Source organism: Eublepharis macularius, chromosome 11 (genome assembly GCF_028583425.1).
Source record: "Eublepharis macularius isolate TG4126 chromosome 11, MPM_Emac_v1.0, whole genome shotgun sequence".
In the NCBI taxonomy this organism is placed as follows: Eukaryota; Metazoa; Chordata; class Lepidosauria; order Squamata; family Eublepharidae; genus Eublepharis; species Eublepharis macularius.
In genome coordinates, this window is record NC_072800.1 from 60,288,063 (window position 1) to 60,313,416 (window position 25,354).

General features: G+C 41.8%; 1 protein-coding gene across 1 annotated transcript in view; it reads left to right on the forward strand.

Annotated features, from left to right (window-relative positions):
* The first annotated feature begins 10,789 nt into the window (after window positions 1-10,789).
* SLC25A13 (solute carrier family 25 member 13) overlaps window positions 10,790-25,354 on the forward strand; it is a 138,912-nt gene continuing 124,347 nt past the window's right edge. The window contains exon 1 of the mRNA XM_054991674.1: window positions 10,790-10,870. Within this exon, the coding sequence (XP_054847649.1) occupies window positions 10,859-10,870 (12 nt within the window). The 5' untranslated portion in view covers window positions 10,790-10,858. The remainder of the gene's footprint in view (window positions 10,871-25,354) is intronic.

The window sequence follows — 25,354 nt, forward strand, 5'->3', positions numbered from 1 at the left end:
TAAATTAGCTGTGACTTGACACCTTTTATATAGACATAAAATTGTGTCCTTATCCTTTCAGTCTGCAAGGCAAATTTAGCAACAGTTCTAGCAAGAGTTTTTCATTCATCTTTTAATATAAAACTAAATAATACACCAATAGGTATACCCTGAGAGAACTGAAAGTTGTTTAACTGAAATTCCCCTCTGTGCCTCATACAACTAATAAAACAGCAAATACTGAACTGAACCTTCTCCTTCTCCCTGCTTGCACACACATAAACAATCCTCCCAACAACATTTGATTACTCTGTCCGTTCATAACCTGAAGTCTAAAAGAGGTAAATGGCTTAGAAATTATCAGTATTTTACAGTACCATCCTAAGCAACGTTACACCCTTCTGGCTTGTCCATTGAGGGAAATGCGCTTAGAAGGGTGTAAATGCTCCGAAGAGAATTGAGAGTTACCCTGCGCAGATGGCAGAGCACAGAGCAGGTCATGGTTATGACTGAAACTTGGAAATGGAAGAAGTTATTCATATTTGTAAGTGGAGTGTGGAGTATGTTACAAATTTCCATTCTTCCAAACCATGTCCAAAAGGCACCTATGTGATTGTGTGAGAGAGAAAATATTGTAATGTGAACAGGATTTTTGCTAGAGCTCGCATGGCTAATGTTTAAAGCAAAATAGAACATGCCCCCTCCCCCCCACATCAGTTTGTGTTTTAGCTACATAGATAGTCCTGGTGTCACTTTTGAAAGAGGGAGCCAGTATGATTATTTACGTAATAGCAACATGATTCTGCCTCTCTGTACTACACAGCAAATTCCTAACTGGTAATGATTAACTGATTCTAAATATTAATTGGAAAGCAAACCATTGGGTTAGGAGGGAGTGCTTTATGTTAATAATTTATGCAGCCATTTTCTTCTTGGAGTCAATACATCCCATTTCAGTGACTTAACAAAAAAACACTGTTATATTCTTTAGAAAGAGGAAAATGTAGAAAATGACTGGAATCTCTGTCTTTTTAAAAGTTCTCTCATATAAGATCAATTACACTCTGACTAATTGGATATGACCAGTCAACATACCCACATATAATCTCAGTCAATATGTACAAATAGTAGATGTTAACCTCCACATGTAAGAAGCTCTTAGCCTACCTGCTGTTATGTTTCACTGCCAACGCCCAGACTTCTAGGTTCATGTAGAAGACATTACTTAAGAGATACTGTCTCAAACACAACTCCACATATCTAGTTAGTCCCAGATTCAATTCAACTTGAAATTAGTATCAATAGAATTCAAATGCGTCTGAATTTGTTAAATGTTACTTTTTCTTCTTGAATGCAAAATGCAAAGAAATGAAGGACATCAGTTTAAACTAATGCCGTAACACAACTTTAGATGGGAAACATAAAAAAGAATAACCTAATCAGAGGTAACAACAGCATAACTACAGCTCAACTAAGTACAAACACTTCTTATATATCTTTTGGCCAGCAAGTGGGGATGAGAGGTGTAGTTTATCAAAAACACAGTCTCTCTCTAAATGAGACATCTGACACGTGAAGAACACATGTTGGGAGATGCCATAACCAGGAAGGGTAGTTTTAAAATATAGAGCTGGCAGCAGGGCAAAGGCTATGGTATACACTGGAGCTGTGTGAAGGGGCTGTGAAATGCCAGAAGGGAAACTTCAGCCCATTATAAACTCTCCAGGTCCAAGCCCAGCTCTGGAAGGTAGTTCCAGCCCATTTCCATTGCTCGCTGCCCTCTGGTTGTGATCCCACACAGTTTTATACTGGAGAGGTGGAACTGACAGAGCCTTTGCAGAAGAGAAGATGAAATTAACAAACCTTCTGAGGAGCAATTTCTGCCAGCTCTGCCTTTTTAAACTACAATTTCTAGTTAACATTGCGTCTCCCCACACTTGACAAACATGCGCCAAGGTGTCTCATGTACAGAGACTCTAAGAGCAGAACCACAAGTGACAAAAGGCACAGATTGGACACTTGTCAGCTTCCCTCAAGTTTTGATGGGAAATGTAGGCATCCTGGTCTTGCAGCTTGGCTCTCTGACTGCTGTCCAATGGACTTTTCAACTGTCCCTTGTCCAACATTCCGCCAAGCTGCCTACATTTCCCATCAAAACTTGAGGGAAGCTGGTAAGTGTCCAATCTGTGCCTTTTGTCACTTGTGGTTCTGCTCTAAGTCACACTACGTTTCCCCAAGATCACAGTAGTGTCGGTTTGAGTATTTAAAAGGGGGTGGGGGTGGGAATCAAAAGTCAGTAAAAATAAATGTTGCAATTTGAAATTAATTGATGTTAATTAAAGAAACTCTTAATTTAATTAACGTTTAAGTCCTTTACCACATTTATTATGGTATATTATTACATTATTATTCCTTTTATACTATTAACAATTGTCCCATGTAAGGGAGTCTCCCTAAACTGGGAGTGCAGTCTCTAAAGTAAGGTCTGATGCAACACTGGCACGGTGTCAAATTGTATTCCCCCCCCCCCCAAGAATTCTTGTATGGCCTGCTTTCACAGGGGGAGTTATTCCACAAATGGGACGCAGCATACCCCCGCTTTCGAGGGCAGCTTCCACATAATGTTATGCTCTTTTTGAGCCTGACATTTTGGGCTCTGGGAGTTTCCTTCAGTCCTTCACAGCTCAGCTGTAAAAGCCATGGGGGACAAGATTCAACACTAGGGTTGCCAATTTCCAAGTGATGGCTGGAGATCTCCCAGAATTACAACTGATCTCCGGACTATGGAGTCAGTTCCTCTGAAGCAAATGGCTGCTTTGGAGGGTGGATTCTATGGCATCATACCCCGCTGAGGTTCCTCCCCTCTCCAATACCCACCCTCCCAGGTTCTACCCCCTAATCTCCAAGGCAACGCCAACCCCAAGTGGGGAGCCCTATTCAGAACGAGACGTTTGTGCACTGACGCAGCAGAGAGGTGGGGTTGGTTGGGAGGCAGGAACAGCAGTGAGAGGCAGGTGATGGGGGAATGTGGACCCCATCCTGTCTCCCACTGCATCCTTGCTGCTGCTTCCATTTGGAAACAGCATAGGCATCAACAAAAGTTGATTGATTGGATTTATATCCCACCCTCCCCGCAAGCAGGCTCAGGGTGGGATATAAATCCAATCAATCAATCGATTATAGTCCAATGTGAGAAATGTTCTGACTAAGGATAGGTGCCATTAATCTTTTGTTGTACAACTTTTTCTCTGCCCAGGGTGTCTCTGGAAACATGCACTCTTCTTCTGCAGATTCCTTGAGCTGTGATTTTGACCATGTGTATTGTAGGTCCATCTTCCCTTTGCAGCAAGCTCCTAATATGGCACAGAGACAACATGGCTTGCTAAAAGGGCAGTGAGAACAGGTTTGAGTATCAAAAGACAGTGTATTCCCCTGTTGTAGACTGGAGAAATATAGATCTGGAAATCATTGGAAGACAATAAACACAGTTGCACATTATGCCATTTTTACAGTTGCTTTTCATAGCTGATTTGCTCTTGAGACATCATGCCTGTTTCTGAAGCATGAAACCACAGAACCACAATCAGCTGATTTTATAATTTACTTCTTCCTGTCTCTCTGGATAGCCAAACTAAAACAGGGGAGAAAAAACCCAAAGCCCACCATTCTTAATTTAAACCACCTGTCCTAGATGCATAGCTATAGACACTATGGGTGTAATCCAGTTACATTAAAATCAACAGTTAGCTTCACCAAGAAGTTGATTGCATCCGTTATCTTTTTTTTACAATTTTTTTGGGGAGGGGAAATTAAACTTCATGGATCTCCCCACCTTAACCTCAATTTTCATTAAGGTCGTTTATGACTATTGGTACACAACAGTATTATCTGTTTTGAGTACTAGCTTGCAGGAAGATTGAATGATTGTATTTGTACTTAGTAATTCACTGTGATTTTCTGTAATTGGATTGCCTTTGTGTAGATATTAGAACTTAATGATGATGGGAAACAAATGGCCCGAATTCTTTCCCTAGGTTGTAGATGAGGCCTGCGCAACATGTGGCAGATGCGGCCCAGTAGTCTTGTATACTAGTCTGCCAAAGGCTGTAAAGCTTCCTCATTCTTCCCCTCCCCATTTTGATAAAACAATTTTCGTTCCATTCATTATTGCACTCATATTGCTCTTCTCTTGTGGTTGTATCACTTGCTTCACAAATAACATATATCGGAATTATATCTCTTGATACTAATTCACTCATTACAGCCCCTTCAACTGGCTCTTGCGCTTTAAATGCAAACCCATAGGTACACAGCACCATTTTATGACCTGCAGTTCAGTGATCATGTGGATCCCTTTTGGGACTAAGTGTAAGTGAACTGGGCACGTCAGCTTTTGCATATGCACACAAAATTTGTTTTTAAACTCATATATGCGATAACTGTGAACATACGTTGAAGCAGTAATGTGCTCAGCACATGTAAATATATGTGCTCAGCTTATATATACAGAGTGGGGGACAGAGAGGTCTTCCGAGGAAGATAACCTGGGACCCTGAAAAATAAAGAGTGCAACAGATGTTAGAAATCACTTCCTTCTATTCCATTTTCCCCATTTATTAAGATAATAATTTGAGGCCTTGCTTCGTATGCCTCCAGTCCTTTGTTAGATTGATTAACACAGAGAAAAGACTGTTTCAGGAGTGGTGCTACAGTCGTGGAACTCTGTCTTCAATAGGGTTACCAACAAGTCTGGAGAAAAAAGTTATGTCCCTTAACTAGAGGCTTAATGGGATGCTATTGACCAGGTGATGTTATTTACCTCTGTGCCATGAAAAGCTTCTTTTGCCCATCTCCACACTTCAAGGGACAGGGCATCTTTCTCCAGGCCTGTAGGCAACCCTGCTCCTCAGAGGTACCTAACCACATTGAGTCCCTCTTAGTTTTGGGGGGACTCTTAAGATTTTTTTAATTCTATCAGATAGTTTATTAATAATGCTTCTTAATAATATTTGTAAACTTTAACTGTTATTGAAGTTGCCTTGAATGTCCTTGATAAGTAGGAACTGAAGGTGGATTACTTTTAAAATAAAACCAGGACAAAAAGTGAAAGCAAGAATTTCATAGAAGCACCAGGCTTCAAGTTTGTACACAAGAGGAGAAACTGTGGGTTACTTTTTTTTTCTTACTTCATTTATACCCCACCTTTCTCCCCAATGGGGACACAAAGTGGCTTACATCATTCTCTCCTCCATTTATTCCTCACAACAAATCTTGTGAAGTAGGTTAGGCTGAGAATTTATGATCGGCCCATGGTCACTCAACGAGTTTCCATGGCAGAGCGGGGAATCAAACCCAGGTCTTCCAGATCCTAGTCTGTCACTCTAGCCACTACACCACACTGGGTGTATTATTACTCAGCTTTATATTAAAAGGGACAACAGACTCAGGACCGCCGTGTAGAATGGGTGACATTGGATAGTTTCCCTGCCAAAAGGTCTCCCCTGTGGTGCAGAGTGGTAAGCTGCAGCCCAAGCTCCGCTCACAACCTGAGTTCGATCCTGACAGAAGTCGGGTTCAGGTAACCGGCTCAAGGTTGACTCAGCCTTCCATCCTTCCGAGGTCAGTAAAATGAGTACCCAGTTTCCTGGGGGTAAAGTGTAGATGACTGGGGAAGACAATGGCAAACCACCTTGTAAAAAGTCTGCCAAGAAAACGTTGTGATGCGACGTCCCCCCATGGGTCAGTAATGACTTGATGCCCACCCTGAGCCTGATGATGCGGGGAGGGTGGAATATAAATCGAATACAATAAATAAATAGTTAGATTTGATAATACAGGCTTTATCAGTGCAATGCTAATCAGGTCTACTCACAGGAAAGTGTTCTTAGGGTTGCACTGTAATACACATAGACACCCAATCACAGAAACACGGCTGTAGCAGATGGGAAAAAACATGGTATGAGCATATTTACTTGAGGAAAAGTGGTAGCTGGGCTGGCAGCTTCCAACCTAGGATGGGGTGAGGACAGTAGGGGCCCAGGAAGTGACAGATTAGCAACTGGATGAACCGCAGAAGCTACCAGTCGGCTATTCCTGCTTTAAAATAAACAAGGAGAGCACTCTTAAGACTTTCTGAGAGTGGAATTCTGCAGTCCTTGCTTGCTGGATAGAGACAGCAGTCGCTACCTGCTTATAGACTGAGAGCACAATCCATTGGGTAGTTCTGCTGAATAAGAGCCATTGTTGAAATGACTGAGAGCTGTGCCAGACCACTGGAATGTGCAGAAGACTCTTCGATGGGCAAAGTCCTGGTATTCTGTGCCTTTGACAGCAATGTGACAGGTAAGAATGAACAGATGATAGCACCATGATGCGATAATAGAAAAAAAAACATAATCATTTGTTTTCTGCCTGCTGTGCAGCTATTCAAGGCATAAAACCTCTGATGTTAAAAAGTACCTCTCCTCTGATCCTGTTTAAAGCTTCAGTTACTTTGGTGTGTACCTAAGCAAGCTGAACTATCTGCCTCAGTGAGAAGGAGTGGAAGATACAGGGCGTCACAATCCAAGAATGCTTCCCATTTATTGGCTTGTGTTCCATGGAGAGTAACCTATTAAAACGAACAGACCTTCATAACCAATGATATGCTTATCCGATCAAGCAATTCTGGGCCTCCTGCATCACACATCTTTTTCATAATCTATTTTTACCTGTCTTACATTTGGCATATAACTCTTTACCCATATAATACAGCTTGTTTGCATTATTAGAAGTTGATCAGAATCTACTTGGAAACATTAACATGCTTCAGGCATCGCACCGAACCATGGTGTAATTGCTCTACAGGTAATAGGATCATCTGAATACACACCATTCCAATAACAATTTTCCACTTTTACCCATCAGTTACCAGGTTCAATTCAGGGTCTGGGTTATCACATACAAAGCTATCCATGGCCTTGGTCCTTCATATCTTGGTCCCTCTCGCTCTATGCTCTGCCATGACAGCTTTGCTCATCTAAACAAGGCCTTTTGCAGTTGCCACCCTGCAAATGGGCAAAATTAACATCTGCTCATGCATGTACAATCTCTGTGGTGGCACCTACCTTATGGAAAGGCCTGCCTGAAGAAGTCAGGAAAGCTCTCTCTCTCCTTTCTGCACAACTGTGCAAAACTGAATTGTCTAGGAGGGCTTTTTTTACACAGGTAACAGGGTTATGCTGTAAGGAAACGGTTCAGAGACACTCTGACTGTAGACTATACTACTGTGCATTGTCTGTTGCTGTAAGTATGCTCCTACTGGGTAGTTTCTGCATAGTTTAATATGTCATGTTCAAATGCTTGCATTTCATTTCAGCATTGTTTTCCAGTTCTGTATTGTATTTCTGCTCGCTTTAAAATTTCTGCAATATGTACTCTATAGTATTGTTTATTGAACATCCCAGCCATTGATTTTGTTGACTTATTGTGTAATCTAACTTGTGTGTCAGTGAGAAAGGTGGACTATAAATGAATAAATAAATTCCTATGGGGGGGGGGGGAGAGCTACAGCCAGAAATATGTTTCCATTGAAACCAGCAAAAACAAATGGAATATTTTTTTAACAAAACCAAATCATGTTTTTTAAAACCATTTTAAAATAATTTTTTTAAAAATAAAAAGTACCCATCTCTACCTTGTTCACTTTTGAATGGAAATAATGGACATCAGATATGCAGCCTTCCTGGCGCACCATGCTTCCCTGGCTGTTAACTGAAATGATTTTGATGGGGGTTTGTCACTGGCATCTTGCATTTATGCAAATCCTTTACCAGCCTAGAATAACAATGATTTAATGCAGAGAGCAGAAATTGCTTAATGGTTGCATGCGATTAATCATGAACAAATGATTGAATAATATTTCCTTTCTCTTGATTGCTAGAATCCCACCAGAGCGAAAAAAAACTCATTCTCTATCTCTGGAGAGTTATTGATGGTCACTGACTAATTGTGGACAAAAAATAATATTAGTAGTCCATTACAGTCTGATAAATATTCCAAGCATACATGACATGTGCAAGGTGCTCTGTATTCTGAGCATGTACACCAATAATTCGCTCATCAGAGCTGCCTTGTTACCACAACTCTTTGCAGACACTGATAATTAATCAACTGCAACGAATCTTTACAAGGTAAACAAATCTACTGTGCATGAAGAATGCTTATGTTTTGTTTAGCTGGGCAGAGTTTTCATAACATTTTAATGCCAAAGGCATCCTGACTCGCAGTTACTGTTTGTTGCTCATGGGGGAAAAAGTATCTTCTTTTGACTTAGAACAGATGTGCACTATAGGTAAATCTTAAATTGGTGTAAGTTATATGGGTGCCCACAGAAGTTGTGCCCATTGAGGACCTATCACTTACTGAGTATGTATTGTTAGATAGTTCACAATATGATTATAAAGCTTGCTCACTTCCATTTTTCCCTCGTAAAGGGAGATGATTGGAAAGAGGTTCCCTAGAACCTTAACTTCACTGACAAAGATTATTTTCAAAGGCCTTTGACAGCCTGAGCACAAACCTGCTGAACAAGAATTATTCTTGATCAACTGCCAAATTGCAAGTGCTACTCACAAAGGCAAGGACAAGGTGGCACCAGCATGCTGCTGACTGTGCCAGTTAGAGTGCTGACCCATGCCAGCTAAGGAAAATATATCATTTATTTTTTTACTTCATTTGTACCACACCTTTCTCCCCATTGGGAACTCAAAGTGGTTTACATCATTCTCCTCGTCTCCACATTATCCTCACAACAACCCTCTGAGGTAGGTTAGGCTGAATGTGACTGGCTCAAGGCCACCCAATATGCTTCTCTGGCAGAGTGGAGATTCCAACCTGGGTCTCCCAGAACACAGTCCAACACTCTAACCGCTGTATCACACTGGGTTTCACAAATCTGCATAGGATCCGCCTGCACAACAGACGTGAAAGAGGAACTTGCTTGTATTCTAAGCCCCCAGATTCGTCGTCAGCTTTTCTTTGTAGGAACTGGGAGGTCTTCTGAGATCCCTGACTCAACTCTCAGCTGTACCACGATGACCTCACTAGGTGGCCTTTTCAAGTACTCTCTCAGCCTCAGCACTTCAAGATGCAGCATGAAGACAATACTGGCCTACCCTGGAGGGTTGTTTGAAGGATTACAAGATAATATATGCAATGTGCCGAAAGCACTATATTAAATGTTCAGTATTATTAGCCCCAGCTACTCTTGAACAAGTGGTTGGAAGGAAAGATTCTAGTTCCATTGTATCTTAATCTGAGCAGTGGTCAAACAGTTCCCTCATTTGAATGACACAGCCTGGAATATCTGAAGTTATGATAAAGAAGTGGCTTCCCTTTCCATGACAGCCAGAGTGGTGTAGGGGTTAAAGTGTTGGACTAGGGTCTGAGAGATCTGAGTTTGAATCCCCACTCTGTCCCAAAAGCTCACTGGGTGATTTTAGGCAAGTCACACTCTCAACCTAAACTACCTCACAGGGTTGTTGGGAAGTGGATGGAAGAACAATGCTGTAAGCTACTCTGGGACCCCTTTGGGGAGGAAAAGTACAGTATAATACAGCACAATACCTACAGTAGAACACCTAAACTCCTTATAACCCCAGGTAGCCCCAACACCCTGCAGTTCAAAGGCAGGGCATCCACCATTCTTTTAGACAGGCAGGCAGATAAGTGGAAATAACATCTTTCAAAGACTAGTTCTGGTGTACTTGGTTTGGACCCTTCATAAACAATGTAGATTCACCTGATCTCACCAGTTGCCTCATCCTGCATGTGAAACCAACGTGCATTTCCATGGGGCCACGGGCTGAGTCTGAGGTGAGCGACTCTTACCATAGCGACCTGCAGCTCCACAGGAGCTGCTCACCTTGGCTTATTCATCCTGGTATCATAACTTTCTAGCCTGCTAACATCGCCCTCCCTAGGAATAAATCTGCAAACTTTGCCCTTCTTAGAGTTAACAGTTCTAGAGATCATTATGCTGCAATCCTACGCACCCTTGTTTGGATACAGCTCACTGAACTCTGTGGAATTTCCTAACTCTACCTAGAACTGGGTCATCAGCATTTGTGGGGGATACACCTTACATAAAATTTGCAGCCCTAGAGATGCCGGAGCTCACGTTTACAGAGGCAAGCCTGTAAACTGTCTATGGACCCCTTCTGTGGAGCCTGGCTTTGACCCTGGCCTGAACACGCTGCACATGCTCATAGAGCAGCACTCTGCTTGACTGCTACGGAACACGTCCACGGGACCCCACGAGGATTTGGGACAGACAATCAGGGTTACTAGCTTCAGGTTGGGAAATTCCTGGAGATTTTGGGAGTGGAGCGGGGAGAGGACAGAGTTTGGGGAGGGAGCTCCAGGGCTCGACCGTTCTCCAGGGAAACTGATCTCTTTGGCCTGGAGAACCATTGTAATTCCGGGAGATCTCCAGCCACCGCCTGAAGGTTGGCAACCCTTTCACGCCTTTAGGACTCGGGCGCCGGGCCAGTGTGCCAAAAGACGCGTCACCCCGTAACCCCCGCGAGCTACGTGCCAAAAGCGCCGAGTCTCTTTGCGAGGCAGCGGCGGGTCAAAGCGTGCTGGAAAGTCTCGCCCGGCTCTGCTCGCCCCGGGATTCCCCGCCGGCACGCAGCCGGCCACCCGCTCCCTCGCCAAGGCAGGCCGGAGACCAGCGGGCGGATCACGCGCGCTCCGGCTGGGCGCCGGCCTTGCTCTCAGCCAATGAGCGGGCGGCGCAGGCCCGTCCTCTCGGCTGGTTGGTGCGCCCGCCAGGAGGCCGTTCGCCGTCGCCGCTCGCCTCGCCGCTCGGGAAGGGGCTGGCTGCGCAAGGTAAAGCATGGCTGCCAAGGTAAGTCGGCGGGCTGCGCTGAGGGGAGCCTAGCGCGGCGCGAAGGAGAGCGAAGCCCGGCTGCCCTCCGCCCGGGCTGCTGCTGCTGCTGCCGCCGCCGCCGCCTTCAGTGGGCGGAGAGGCTGCCGGCCGCGGAGAGAGCCTCCTCGCTTTGACCTCGGGCCTGTCCTTGGGGGCAACTTTGCCTGCTTTTGGAGGGCCCGTGGCCGCGCAGAGGAAAACTGGCAGTTCTGAGCTCCGTGGAAATAGTTGACTGGGTGGACACTGTTTCCCCCTGAAGCCTCTGTACACAGTCCAAACGCTTACCTTCTCAATAGAGAGGTCCCTGGGGCTTGTGGTGGCATAGACATCGTGACCTGCACGCTTCTTAGGCCCGGCTGTTTCAGAGATGGTGGAAGTGGTTGGGCTATGTAGCATGTCCAAAGGCGCCCGCCCTGCAGTGTGTTGGTGGCTCCAGTCGCTTGTGCTCAGGATCAGAGAGTTTGGCTCTGGGATTGGGGCCTGTGCTAGGCTAACAGTGCCAAGAGCCACATTGTATTAGAAGATCAAGATTTGGGTGCAGTAGCACCTTAAATGCAGTTGGTCTTTAAGATGCTGTTGGACCCGAATCTTTCTCAAGAGCCACTTAGAGCATGAACCTGAGACCAGCAAGTCTTCCTGCTAAGGAATTGGGCCCAACCTGCCATTTTGGGGTATTTGTCAAATGCCTCAGTACAGTGAAGTGACTTTGAAGGCCCATTTTTACCTGTGTTCTCCCCAAATTGGAAAGGACTTGGCTCAGGAACTGTACATGTTCCCAAGATACAAATTCACACCATGGGTATTTGTGGTAGCTGTACAACATAGCCTAATAGTTTATCATTCCTTTATTGGAATAGAAAGTTACCTGTACAGTTCAGAGTGTGACACAAAGGTCAGGCTTATATAAAGACTTTTGTTGGATCAGTAATAATCACCTGATTATTTGTTTTCCAAGTTTGTACAGTTAGGGCCTGGAAACTGGTTATCACCCAAAGGAACAAAGTCTTTAAAAGGTGTTACTAAAAGCAACCCTTCTCCTCCACTTCCTTCATTATAGGGCCTGATTCCCCCTCCCCCAATCTAATAAGGCACAGGCTTCAAAAGGACCCTTAAGAATCCAATAGCTGACTCACACTGCTTCTCTTTCTGCAAGTAGAACAGTGTGACCGCTGACAATGGATATGTTGTTCATCTCCACTCACTCTCTGACTGGGTCAAACCTCCTTTTTTATTTTGGAATGTGGAATTACAGCTTGATTGTGCGTACCAGTGTCATCATTCTGTCTTAATTTGCAAGGAAGGGATGTAACTACAACCAGTCAAACATGGTGAAAAAGCAGGTTAATTCGAATGCCTCTCTTAATTTATCCAGTTGAGTTTGTAGAGTATATTAACTTCAAGCAGCTCATCTGAGAGTGATCATTGTTCATTCTAAAAATGACTAGACAGCAGCAACTTTATTTTTTTTCTGGTACTCATTTTATTAGATTGTATGGAGAATGCATCCTAGTTTATCAACACAGTTCTTTTACAAAATCAGACCAGTCTAAGATGATGGATTTCAGTGGGCTTGGATTACACTGCAAGTCACATTCATACTGATCTTAACGAAACCAGTGTCATCAGGCAGAAAATTTCCCACAGAATCCTTTGATACTATATTTTTCAGTGGGAAATTTCCCATCCCATGTATTGCCGAAGTGCTGTATTGTAAGATTTGTGATTTTATTGTTATGCCTGTATTCCTTATTTTTGTTGTAACCCGCCCTGAGCCCGCTCATGGGGAGGGAGGGCTATAAATCAAATTAATAATAATAATAAAAAAAATAAATATAGCCTGTTTATCTATAATTGTCAGAGCTGTCATGCTCCAAATCAATCATGTTAGATGAGCTAAATGTACAGCACTTGCACTCTTGTACATGCCCCAGGCAAATACATGGCGTATTTGCCTTCTTTTGCTATCATAACTTAAATTGAACACAGATACATACTTTTAGAGCTGGTTTGTATATTATGTATGATGGTTTGTATCTGTGAATGGGTTATTGCTGATAACATGTCACAAACAGAGTTTTCATAGATCCTCAAATGAAATAGAATGTTGTTCAGTGGAGTCAATTCATAACATTCACAGTGCAGTCCTAAGCAGAGTTAAACCCTTTTTAGCCTATTGACTTTGACTCTAACTCTGCTTAGAATTGTACTATAAGTTGCTAATTGTCACCTACACACTAAGCGAGTATAGAGAATTCAAGGGATGTATGTATCTGTATGAGCCATGAGCCATAAAAAATATTTTAGGATGGGGTCTTTAACTATGTTGGTTTTCCAAAATCTTTCTAGTGGTGCACTTCTATCAGTATGTAGGTATATATTTTTAATAAGGTAAATATTATCATTTTCCACTGATTTGTAAATCTGTGTCTTTGAAAAATGCTGACAAGCAGCTTCCTGGTAAAACCATATTATAGTACAAAACTTACCTGCAGCGTTAGAAGAAAATGGCCATAACCTGTGATAACATTGTAGGTTTTGATCATTGTAAAGCTGCCGAACCAAAGCTGAATGTATGTCCCACTGCAAAAACAGAGTTTATTTACTTCCATCTAAACCTGGTTAGGAATGAGCTATTAGTGTGTTACCATAAATAGCAAATGTTTAGCGTAAAACTTGTATTTAAAAAAGTCTTTAACATTTAGCAACTTGCTGTTGTGTAGAAGAGCTTTTTTTAAACTAACTTTAGAGCTGAGAGTATCTGTAGGGATCAGCCTTGTATAATGTATTCTAGCAGGATTCCCTAGATGTAGACATTGTAAATTGTTCCTACGTTCTCTTAAAAATGTTTATCCAGAAGACTCTTCATAGCTGCCTTGGGTAATCTGTCCAAAGTTCTCTGGTCAGGTCCAGGAGAATCAGTAGGGTCACGCTCCCCCTATCCATCCCTTAACACAGATCATCCGCCAGGAAGACCAAGTCTGTGTCAATCCTATATCTAGGCCTGAAGCCAGACTGGAAAGGATTCAAAGAGTACACTTTATTCAGGAAACCATAGAGTTATCCAACTGCCACTGCTCAGTCACCTTACTCGAGAATGGTACATTTGAGACTAGTCAATAATTATTTAAATCATCTGGTTCCAGGGTAGTTTCTTTAGGAGTGGATGCACTTTCTAAGCCAAAGCAACCATCCTGTCTCTCAACGGGGTAGTTAATACCATCTTGGACCCGGTCAGCCAGCTTCTGCCATCCCAACCCTCATCTCCCACAGATTTAAGCAGCTGCAATCATGAAGGCTGAAAACCTTTTAATTGAAAGCTTTCAAAGTTCTTAGAAGATAGTTTCGGATGGGTGGACTTGTTGGTCTGTAGTAAAAGAGTAAGATACAGGTCCAGTAGTATCTTAAAGACAAACTAGATTTCCAGGTATGAGCTTTCAAGAGTCAAAGCTCAGTAGCATCCTGAATGCTAGTAGACCTTTAAAAATAAATTAACTTGTGTTTTGAACATATTTCATTGGTGCCGTTGTTTATGGTATCCTGTAACAGTGGCTAGAATTTGGAAAAGACATTCATTAAATTAATGTCATAAATATGCAGGGACTATTAGTGTGGAAAATATTTCTGATGACGGATTGTTACAAAAATATTTTTTTGAAAAATTGGCTCAGTTTTAAATGATTTCTCAAACCACAATTTAGAGAAGACTGGACATGACCTATGCGTTTGTGTTCCTCTTTCTTGCCTTGCTTTCCTTCCAGTTTCCTTTTTTAGAATAAACCATAGTTGTTGGGATATCTGAATTAGTAGTTCTTTGTTGGCACTTTCTTTCCAAATCAGAAGCTGCAATTTTAAGTGAGTTCTGATTCTTGGTTATCATCATTTATTATTCTGATTCTTCATTATTGTTATTTAGTATTATAATTTTCATTAACAACCACTTTTCTCACTGGGACTCAAGGCGGATTACAGGTATAACAAAAAATATTTTCAGTCAGTCACTCACTAAGCAAAGAGTTCACCAATTTGGACCTCAGAGCCAATGGTGGAAAGGGAAATGAAGAAAGAGGACAGATAGGTCAGTGGCTTGTTTTCAGTCCTCTAAACTATGATTGCGGGGAGTGACTGAAATAACAGGCTGATGATTATTTCAGCATTATGATATGTTCTGTCAAAAATAAACAATGGAATAAACTGAATAATTATATTTGACTAGCAACAAAGCCCATTGTGGCACAGGAATGCGCCACCCCAGCAGCATTCCTGTGCTCTGCGGTGGGCCGATTTCAGCCTCAGATGGGCCAAAATTGGGCACTGTGGAGCACAGCACTCCAGGGCCCATCACGCCACCCTGGCAGCATTCCTGCACTCTGTACCAGCCCCATTCAGCCTCAAGCAGGCAGAAATTGGGCTGGTGTGGCGCACAGGAGCACTCCAGGGCCTGTTGGGCTGGTGTGACGCACAGGAACACTCCAGGGCCTTGGCAGCATTCCTGCACTCTGCACTGGCCAGATTCAGCCTTAAGCAGGCAGAAATCAGGCCGGTACAGAGCGCAGCAGCACTCCACAGTCCGTTGTGACACCCTGGCCTGCTTGAGGCATGCTGAGGGCGGGGCCGGCATGGTGGGCCTCCCCAGTGCCTCGGCAGCTGTGACAGCGCAACCCTCCAGAGACCCCGAGGAGGCTGCTGCAGCGATGAAGAAGGCCGATGCGGAAGCACAGCCCTGCCCTCTGGCGCACCGGGTGGTAATGCCGGGCAGCGCCAGTCCTTCTTGCCCCCTCCTAAGCGAGCAGTATTGGCGATGACTCTTTATTCTCACGCAGGCCAGAGTGTGCCTGTGCGGGGATAAAAAGTGAGTAATCACTAATACAGCTTGCTTTTTATATAGTAGGATTGATACGTATTTAACCATGTAGTTTCTCCAATGGAATGGCATTTTCTTATACAGAATATGGAGTGGTGATTTCCACTGATTTTTTCACCTCTCCCTCTGGAGAGCTTTCCTTTGCTCCTGTTCTGTTCCTGAGAGTGTGCAGATGCTCAGAAACAAATTGAGGGGAGAGGCTCAGCAGGAATAAGGAGGATAGTGCTGCTCCAAAAAAGCTAGAAATTGTTAAAGTATATTGAAGCAGAGAAAAACAAATTGTACTATTGCAGGATTATGAAAACAGATGGGCATACAGGGGAGCCCATTTAGATTGAAGTTTAATATGACTCTTTGAAAGTTCAAATTTGGTTTGTGTGGAAATTCTCTTTTGATCTAGCCTAATAATGTTTGCGTTTTCTACCTCAGCCAAACAATGGATCGGTGAGTTTGTGAATCTTCCTTCCTCTTTTTTCCTGAGACCGTTACTGTCTCTGTCACCATTCTGCATGACTGCTTTTTAATTTATTCATTCATTTTTAAATCCTCTGCCTCATGTACCTGTTTGAATGAATTTGACTATATTGTAGTTCAAATATTGAGTATTGTATTTCAGAAAAGCAGGATTTCTTTGGACTGTTTGCATTTCAGACTTCTCAGATTTTTTTTGTTTTTATTCCCCAAAGAATTATGGATGTGTTGGAGCTCCAAAGTCCTGCTCGGTATCAGTATTGAATTTTTAGGACTCTGCGTTGAATTTGTATACACTAGATACTTAAAATATAATTAAGATTTCTGTAGACTTTGGCACAGATTTCTGTAGCCTTTGCCAAAGATACTTTCAACCCTGGAATTACATCCTTTATTAACGATGTTGGTTTACAGTGCAATCCTAAACAAGTTGTCACCATCTGAGTCCATTGAAGTCAAACTGTTCGTTTTCATTGATTGCAAAGAGACGAAATTCAAAGTAAGTTATTTTGAGATTACAGGATGAATTACATACAGTATAAGAACCTTGTTCTGTGCAAGGTTTAATGAAATATGGTTGTTGTGGGTTTTCCGGGCTGTATTGCCGTGGTCTTGGCATTGTAGTTCCTGACGTTTCGCCAGCAGCTGTGGCTGGCATCTTCAGAGGTGTAGCACCAAAAGACAGAGATCTCTCAGTGTGACACTGAGAGATCTCTGTCTTTTGGTGCTACACCTCTGAAGATGCCAGCCACAGCTGCTGGCGAAACGTCAGGAACTACAATGCCAAGACCACGGCAATACAGCCCGGAAAACCCACAACAACCATCGTTCTCCGGCCGTGAAAGCCTTCGACAATACATTTAATGAAATAAATGGGAACTCTGCAAGAACATCAACTCCTGTTGCTGCTGCTACAGAACAGGTTCCTGATGAATTCTGGACTTACTCTCTTGGAATTTTGACAATTGGATACTCCAAACCATCCAGAAGAATACATGGCATCAAAATTTTATTTAGTCTGGCAATTTTAGTATTCAGATACCTATTGTGTAGCATGACCTTCCCTGCATGCGTGTTGCAATAAATTGTTCTGTTTTTTGAAGATGTGCAAATGTAATCCATCAGATTACTTTGTAATTATGATGACATATTTTGACTCTAGCAGATAAATTGGACAAAAAAAGCAGTTAAAGGCCTTTAAAGCATGTGGTCTTGCATCTAACCCTGGGACTTCCCAAAGCGGGTACAGCCTTGAAAAAATAGCATCACATGCGGACAGGATTGCAGCTCAGCATTGAGAAGGAGTTGGTTAGAGAATATCTAGCTTTATTAAACTGGTTCAGGTCTTGTAGGCTGGATGAATGGTATTTTAAGGTACTAATTAGCTGATGTGCCATCAGATCCTTTATCTGTCATCTCTGAGAAGTCTTGGAGGATTGGTGAGACTAGCACCACACTATATTGTCCTAGTCTTCAAAAAGAGGTGGAAAAAAAGATCAGTGGAACTACAGGCAGGTTACACCGACTTCATTATTAGGCAAGAATTGACTGTGAAGTAAGGCCTTGAAAAGAGTGTGGTGATTAATTGAAGCCGTCATGGGATTTGTCAATAAATCCTGGAAGACTAATCTTACTGTGTGTTTGATCAGGTTGCTAGACTATTGAATTGTGTGGATGTAATACACATTGATTTCAACAAAGGATTTCAGAGTCCACTATGATATTTTGGCTAGCAAACTGGTTAAACGTGGGCTGGCTAATAAATTAACAGCTGGTTGAAGAAAAAATTAAAAGAGTCTGTATCAGTAGTTTCAGGTGAGTAGTCATGTTGGTCTGTAGTAGAATGACATTTCATCATTCTGAAGAAGGGCTTGGATTGAGGTATCAAAGGCCGTGTCCTTGGCCTAATACACTTTAAATATATTTTTCGCTGACTTGGACAAAGTGGGGATGGATATCTTACCAAATCTGCACTTAGCACAAAACTGGGAGAGACAGCTAACACTTTAGAATGGGGGTCCTACTTTTTTGAGCCTGCAAGCACCTTTGGAAATACTGTCAGAAAGTGGAGGAGGCAACCATAAAATGGATGCCGTAGGATGCATAGCCAACCACCAAATGTCAGGGAGTCACATTTGTCAGGGAATAAGGTTGTGCATAACCATAACCATAATTTTTCAGCATTTCAGGCAAAAGCTCTGTTTAACAGGATACCTTTTTCTGTGAACATGTTTAAAAATGTTATCTTGCATACACACAGGTCACCTTCAGTCACACAGTGGAGATCCTTGTGCTGTGGTGGCAGCTGCTGCCAATTTTTTTTAAAAAGTCTGCACAGCCATTCAGCTCTTGTGTGGCCAGTCAAAAACCTAACTACATGATGGGTGCCAGGAAAAGTGTCAGTGGCCCCATGGCACCCATGTGCACCACCCTTGCCTTAGGAAAAAAAATTCAAAATGATCCTGATAGTTTGAAAAGTTAGGCTGAAACTGACAACATGAAATTCACCAAAAGCAAATACAGAGTTCTGTGTTCAGGCAAAAAAAAAAAAATCAAATGCACAGGTGTAGGATAGAGGAATAGCTTGGTTGCTAGTACTACAACTGAAAATCTATTAGGATTGCAGTTGATTATAGGCTGACCATGATGTGAGGTTGGTACAGTGATGTGGCTGAAAAAAATGGCTAATGCAATTTAGGTTGTGTTAAGAGTATCCAAGTGACAAGAAATACTAGTTTCATTGTACTCTATACTAGTTAGCCCTCATCTGGAGTAATCTGTCCAGTTCTAGGCACTGTTCTTAAGAACTATGTCAACAAACTGAAGTGGATTCAGAGGAGATCAATGAAGATGGTTGGGGCCTCGAGCAAGATTGAGGAGGAAAGGTTGAAGGAAACTGGGTATGCCTTGGGAAGAGAAGATTGCTGAGATACATGATTGTACTCTTCAAATACTGGAAGTGCTGTCATAGGGAAGAGGACAAAGGGCACATTCATATTAGGTGCTCTTTAACCGTGGAGCCAATTAATTAGGTGATGGGCTGGAGGTCTTTTGAGTAGATGTTGGATAGCTATCGGTTGGAAATGTTCTAATGTGGATTTCTTACAATGAGGAGATTAGAGTAGATGGCTTATATGAGCCCTTTCAATGTTGTGACTCCCATGATCTGCAGGTTTCACGATTCTAGTTGTATTTTGTGGAAATTCTTCTTGGAAGGGGTCAATATGGTATAATCACCTCCCCTTCTTGCTCTCTGAACGATATCTTTTTTGTTTTGGGAATGATAATGGTCTTGCACCTGCCTCAGTTTGGGCCAGTAATATATAAATTAACAGATTTATAGATAGAGTGCCTAAGAATAGATTCATGCACTTGACTGCCTCCTTCCACAATCTGATTAATAGTGTGATCCTATGGAGAGCTACTCCAGTCTAAGCCCATTAATTTCTATGGGCTTAGACCAGAGTAATTTTGCATAATATTGTGCCATCAATCACACAAAGATGACACAAAAAAAATAACACAGAGAACTTATTTCATAGCAGGTAAGATTGCTTTTTCATGCTTGTAAGTTGTTAGTTTGCATACATCTCTTAAATTTGCTGTTTTCTTCACTTTCATGTATGTGCCTAGGTAATTCTTTTCATTTAAACATGTAGTAGGATTTGTAAGTACATCTCATAAATTTGTTATGACTTACTAGATGGGTCATATATAGGGCCAGTTGCCCTAACCTGGTTAGCCCAAGTGACCCTGATCTTCTCAGATCTCAGAAGATAAGGAGGGTCGGCTTTGATTAGTAATTGGATGGGAGACCTCCAACAAAGACCAGGGTTGCAGAGGCAGGCAATGGCAAACCACACCTCTGTTAGTCTCTTGCCGTGAAAACCCTGACAGGAGTCACCGTAAGTCAGCTGTGACTTTAAGGCACTCTCCACTCATATAGGGCCACTGAACTGATGTGGCAGGGGGCATGATGGGTAGCTGTACCTAGCACCAGGTATTTGCCAATATATTTTTCATATGCACACTTTACATTTTTTATATGTGCACTGGACAGACGTGCATTAATCCATAAAATTTTCAATTGATTAAGCAAGAGTGTTTACACTTACGAGATATTTCCAAGAAAAGATAGCTTGTAATGGAAATTGTTGAATTCAAGTATTTGTGGAAATTATATAATTACATAACTGGATATAATTATATATCAATTATTCAAGTTTTATGTAAATAACAAAATTTGTGGCTGAAATTCTCAAATGATTTATTGTTCCGGATGCCTCTGGCCAGGTCTGTTTGAGATGGATGCTCCCTTAAGAGGCCTATATTTATTCTTTATTTATTTTACATTAGGTCCAACATAACATACTGTCTTGATTATATTTTATATAAAACCCCCAGATACTCTGTCTTAACCCTTCTGCATGCCAAGCGAGTGCTCTGCCACTGAGCCACAGTCCCATCCTGCATCAGGGTGGACTAAGGCAGCATGACTGCATGCAAATAGCATGAAAATGGTGGATGCAGAATTACAGTTGGTAGACACTATGAAGTGCAACACAATTCAGAATGATCAGATACGAAATACAAAAGATACACTTAAAAAAATTATATTGCTTTTTTTTCTGACAAGACAATGATATAATAGTGGTTAGCATCTTGACTAGGACTTAGGAAAACTGGCTTCAAAGCCTCACTTGGCCATGATCACTGTGTGATACTGGATGAGTTGCTCCAGCTTAACCTACCTCATAGGGTTGTTGGGAGGCTTAAATATGGGAGGGGAGAACCATGTATGTTCGGGATAAAGAATATAATAGATAGGTTTCTTGTTTCTTACCCATCAACATATCTGGTCACACACACCCCCCCGTTTGTAAGCTGCTCTGTGCCTGAGACTCTGTTCTTGCAGTAAGCAGCCTTTTCTTGCCCTAGTGACATCACAGCTGTAGTAGGTAGTCCTTATGTTTCTCATGCAGGAGAACACCGGGCTTTGAAACAGCCATCTTCCCAGTGGAGTGGGCATTGTTCTGTCACAAGGCAGTGGTCACCATTTGCTGAGGTCTGGGGCATTAAAAATACTCTTCCTGCTCACCCTTCCTCCCCAGCTCCCTGAAACAGAGGTAAACTATTTCATTGCAGAATCTGGGTTGGGACCAGGATCTGTAGCATAATGGCTTATCCTGTCCAGGTGTGTGGAGCTTATGGAAGATTAAGCATCAGAGATTAAGCAATTAACACGGCAGTCCTCAAAAGAGACAAGAATAGCTTCATTTATTCTGGAGGAAGTGTTAAAAGTATAAGGATTGTGGGCCCCCCAGAAATGGAAAGGAGGGCAGTTTGTGCTAGAATGTTTTCAAATCTGTCTGAAAATAGGTCCACAACAGGACTGTAAAGCCTACATTGACTAGAATGTACCAGTTTTTATCTTGCATCAGCTTAATACATTCAAAATGCACTTTTAAAACTTGTGCATAAAAGTAGTCTTTGCTTTTGTGAGGGTATTTTTAACAACGCGTTAAACCCTTAGAGTTGGTTTGGGTGCCACATAAAACTTTCCAGATACAGGATAGCCTCTAACCAGTTTTGCCTTTCTTTGGCACTAACAGCTAAATATGAATAATTCTGAAAACAGAAAAATACAACATCTGCAGTGTGAAGCAAGCAACAGGCTTTTAAGATTCTACACTGCAATACACTGCCTGTGAATTAAGTTTTCTCTCTAGTTTGTAAAAGTAGCATCCCCTCCCTCCAAAAACCCTTCAGAGATCAAGTTAAAAACAGGGTGGCCAAGTGCGTAATACACGTGGAAGCAAAGCATTTTGGAGGGGGATCAGGTGACTTCCTGAGATGTTTCGAAGTTGAGTAGTGATTTCCTCTTTTGGTTTAGCTTTCCCTCTTTGGAAAAGGAAATCTGTTTAATGTACCACAAATCCTTAAATGAAGGATAAGGAAGAACATCTTTATATAGGCAAGCTTACATCTCTTGAGTATCAGAAAGGTCTCATTTCAACCAGCTGGTTGGGCGCAGTTGCCTTTTAATCATTTAGAGTACCTAAAAAAACTATGTGATTAGATTTGTGACAAGGTGGCATGCAGTTCGCTGCATTTTGATTTTTTAAAAAAACCCTCTGGTAACTGCTTCTTCTAGAGTGACTAAAGAGTAATTGCACTGTCGTGTTATTTAAGGAGTGGTAAACACTTTTTTGTAGATATGTGAGTATAGCCATTCAGTCCACTGATACTTAATGGGAAAGCACTTCCATGTAAATAAAACTGCCTTCTGCTAAGTCAGAACATTGGGCTGTCTAGCTCAGCATTATTTTCATTGACTGGCGGTAACTCTGGCAGAGAGGGTCTGTCTGAGATTTTTTGGTGAACAGATTAGGAATTCAGCTTTGCCCATTCTGCATGCAAAGCCTACGCTCTGTCCCCAGGTCCAAGGACACATATCTCTGCTCAGCAGCTCGTTTCCTGCAGGGCCACTTTGCATGGTGGAGTAGGGAAGATGAGCCAGTGCTTTGATTTCTACTCACTCCCAAAGTGGGTCACCAGTAATTTGTTTCCACAGATGTCTTTACTGTACTTTTGGCCTCTAGATTGGTGTTGGGGAGAGCAGACAGTGGGAATTGAAAGGGGTAACTTTGAACCATGGCTGTTAAGTAGCTGAATTTGTAAACAGAATTGTAGCTTAGCAAACTTGGCTTGAAAGCAAGTTCCATCAAACCATTTCCTGAAAAACAGAGTGATGGCAAGGCCTTTTGTTTTCAGCCTTCTGCAAACTCATATATGACGTATTCATCAACTTTATGAAGCCAGTTCTTGTTTTTTTTCATCTCCCCACCCACTCATGTAACTTTTTTGTAAATTACAGCAATGCTGTTTGGCCATTTTTATCTCTAATTGATACTGAAAGGTAAATTGAAACTATTGTATGGGGTGAGACTGGCAACATGATATTAGGTTGGATCCAGACTAAAGCAGTGGGAAAGGGGAATCTGTAGACATTGCCACCTTAACAGTGCAATCCTATGCAGAGTTACATCGGTCTAAGCCCATTGAAGTCAATGGCCTTAGACTGGAGTAACTCTCCATAGGATTGCACTGTAAGTCTAGATGCAGCCCATTTTCTTATTATTGTTACAGTTTCCCCTCATTTTTTTGTGCTGTCCTATTCCTTTAATGCCAAAGGGAAATAATAAAGGGCCAACCTTTTGCCTTGACAGCCAGTGACATCCTCGTTACAGCCCCCCCCCCCCGCCACACGTGTTTCTTATTCTTATGACTTATTTGGGGGTCTCTCTGACCTCCTTCCTTCTCAGATTAGTAAAGTACAGATTTTGTTTGGGCCGTTAAAAGCACTGTGACAACTTCATGGGAATGCATTTCAGAATGAGATATTAGAATGATACTTTCAAGAAATAAAGATGTGATTTAAATCTCTGCTGTGTTTGAAAAGTATCCATCCATCCATCCCTCTCATTTATTTCCTAAGGTATGAAGTAGCCCTTGTAGAAGTAGTTTATTTTGGAATAAAAGAAATTGAAACTGTAGCTTTGTTAAAACACTAAAAAGAAAGCTGCCAGTACATTTTCCATAACATTTTAAAATAATTTCATGCTCTTTATAGTACCTTAGAAGCCTGCAGCTGAGTCATATACTTTATCAAAAAATGTTACTTTGGCCTACATAAGCGATGGCGAAATAGGATGAAATTGCTCATAAGATGTAGGCTGACTGGCATTTATCTTTTCTCTCTTTAAAAAAACCCAGGAAAAAAGCACTTGGAAGTGGGAGTGGACATATAAAAATGTTCAATTTTGAGAAGATAAGAGCGAGGAAAAATACATTTTGTGAGTCTAAGCAGTGTTCCTGTAAACTCTTGAGTGGCAGGCAAATTATAAATCCTGGGGAAAAGATTTTAATTGTTGGATTAGATGGATAAGAAACCTCTGCATAGGTCTAGTAACCTTGTTCATTTTAACTGAAACAAAGGTGACCTTCAAGCTCCAGGTGCCAGTGGACTTTATGCTTTATTTCAGAGAAAGGATTGATAAGCCTTTTACTTTGGCTCGGAGACATGTTAATTGGTTTAATGGTTCTAATGAACATGAACCCAATTTCTTTTCATCTTCTCTCTTTCAATTTGTGAAAGGTGTGCATTCTTTGTGGTGACCCTTACTTTACGGAATCCCTTACCTGAAGAGGTTAGGAAAGCCCCCACCCTCCTGGCTTTCTGCAAACTATGCAAAATTGAAATATTCAAGAGGGATTTTTTATTCAGATAAGAGGGCTGTAATATAAGGAAGTTATCTCAAAGAGATGCATCAGTAACAGAATAGGGAGCGACTGGAGTTAACTACTGTTGCTGTAAGACAGACTGTAGACTTTACTACTATTGCTGTAAATATAATCCTACTGGGTAGATCCTATGTCGCTTAATATGTCAGTCTTAGAATTACTTATGCTCTGTTTCAGCATTTCTGATATCTGCTGGCTTTACATCTTTGCAAATTTGCATGTATATACCCTATTACATGTGTATTGGAATGTCTTTGAAATTGACTGTACTGACCTACATTGTGTAATCCACTTTAAGTCTCAGTGAAAAAGGTGCACTATCAATCATGTAAATAAACAAACAAGAATTTGACCGCAGTCTTGCAAAAGCAATGGAATAGCCCAGTGCCTAGATGTCAATCTGGAGGCACAGGGTTAATAAAATTCTCCCACTTGGCAGGGCTTGGTAAATGCTCAGCTGTATCCGCCCAGTGCTTCCATGCTTTATATTAATTTATTTATTTGTACTTATAGTCTGCTATCCCCGCAAACAGGTTCAGAGTGGATTACATCAATGAACACAGTATAAAAGCTAAAAACAAGGTAGCATGACAATAAATCTACAACCATACAATTCAGTAAAAATTATGGTAATCTAGTAATATTTATGGTAATATTTTCAGGTGCAATAAACACACTGGTAATATCTTTACATGTTCTTAATAGTGAGATTTGGCAACGTCAGGTAAATGGGCACAGTCCAAAGTTAAACAGCTCCCGGGGCTACTTTGCACGTGATAGTTTCCTATGTAAGTGGCACTTCAGTATAGGAAATGTTTGTATTGAGT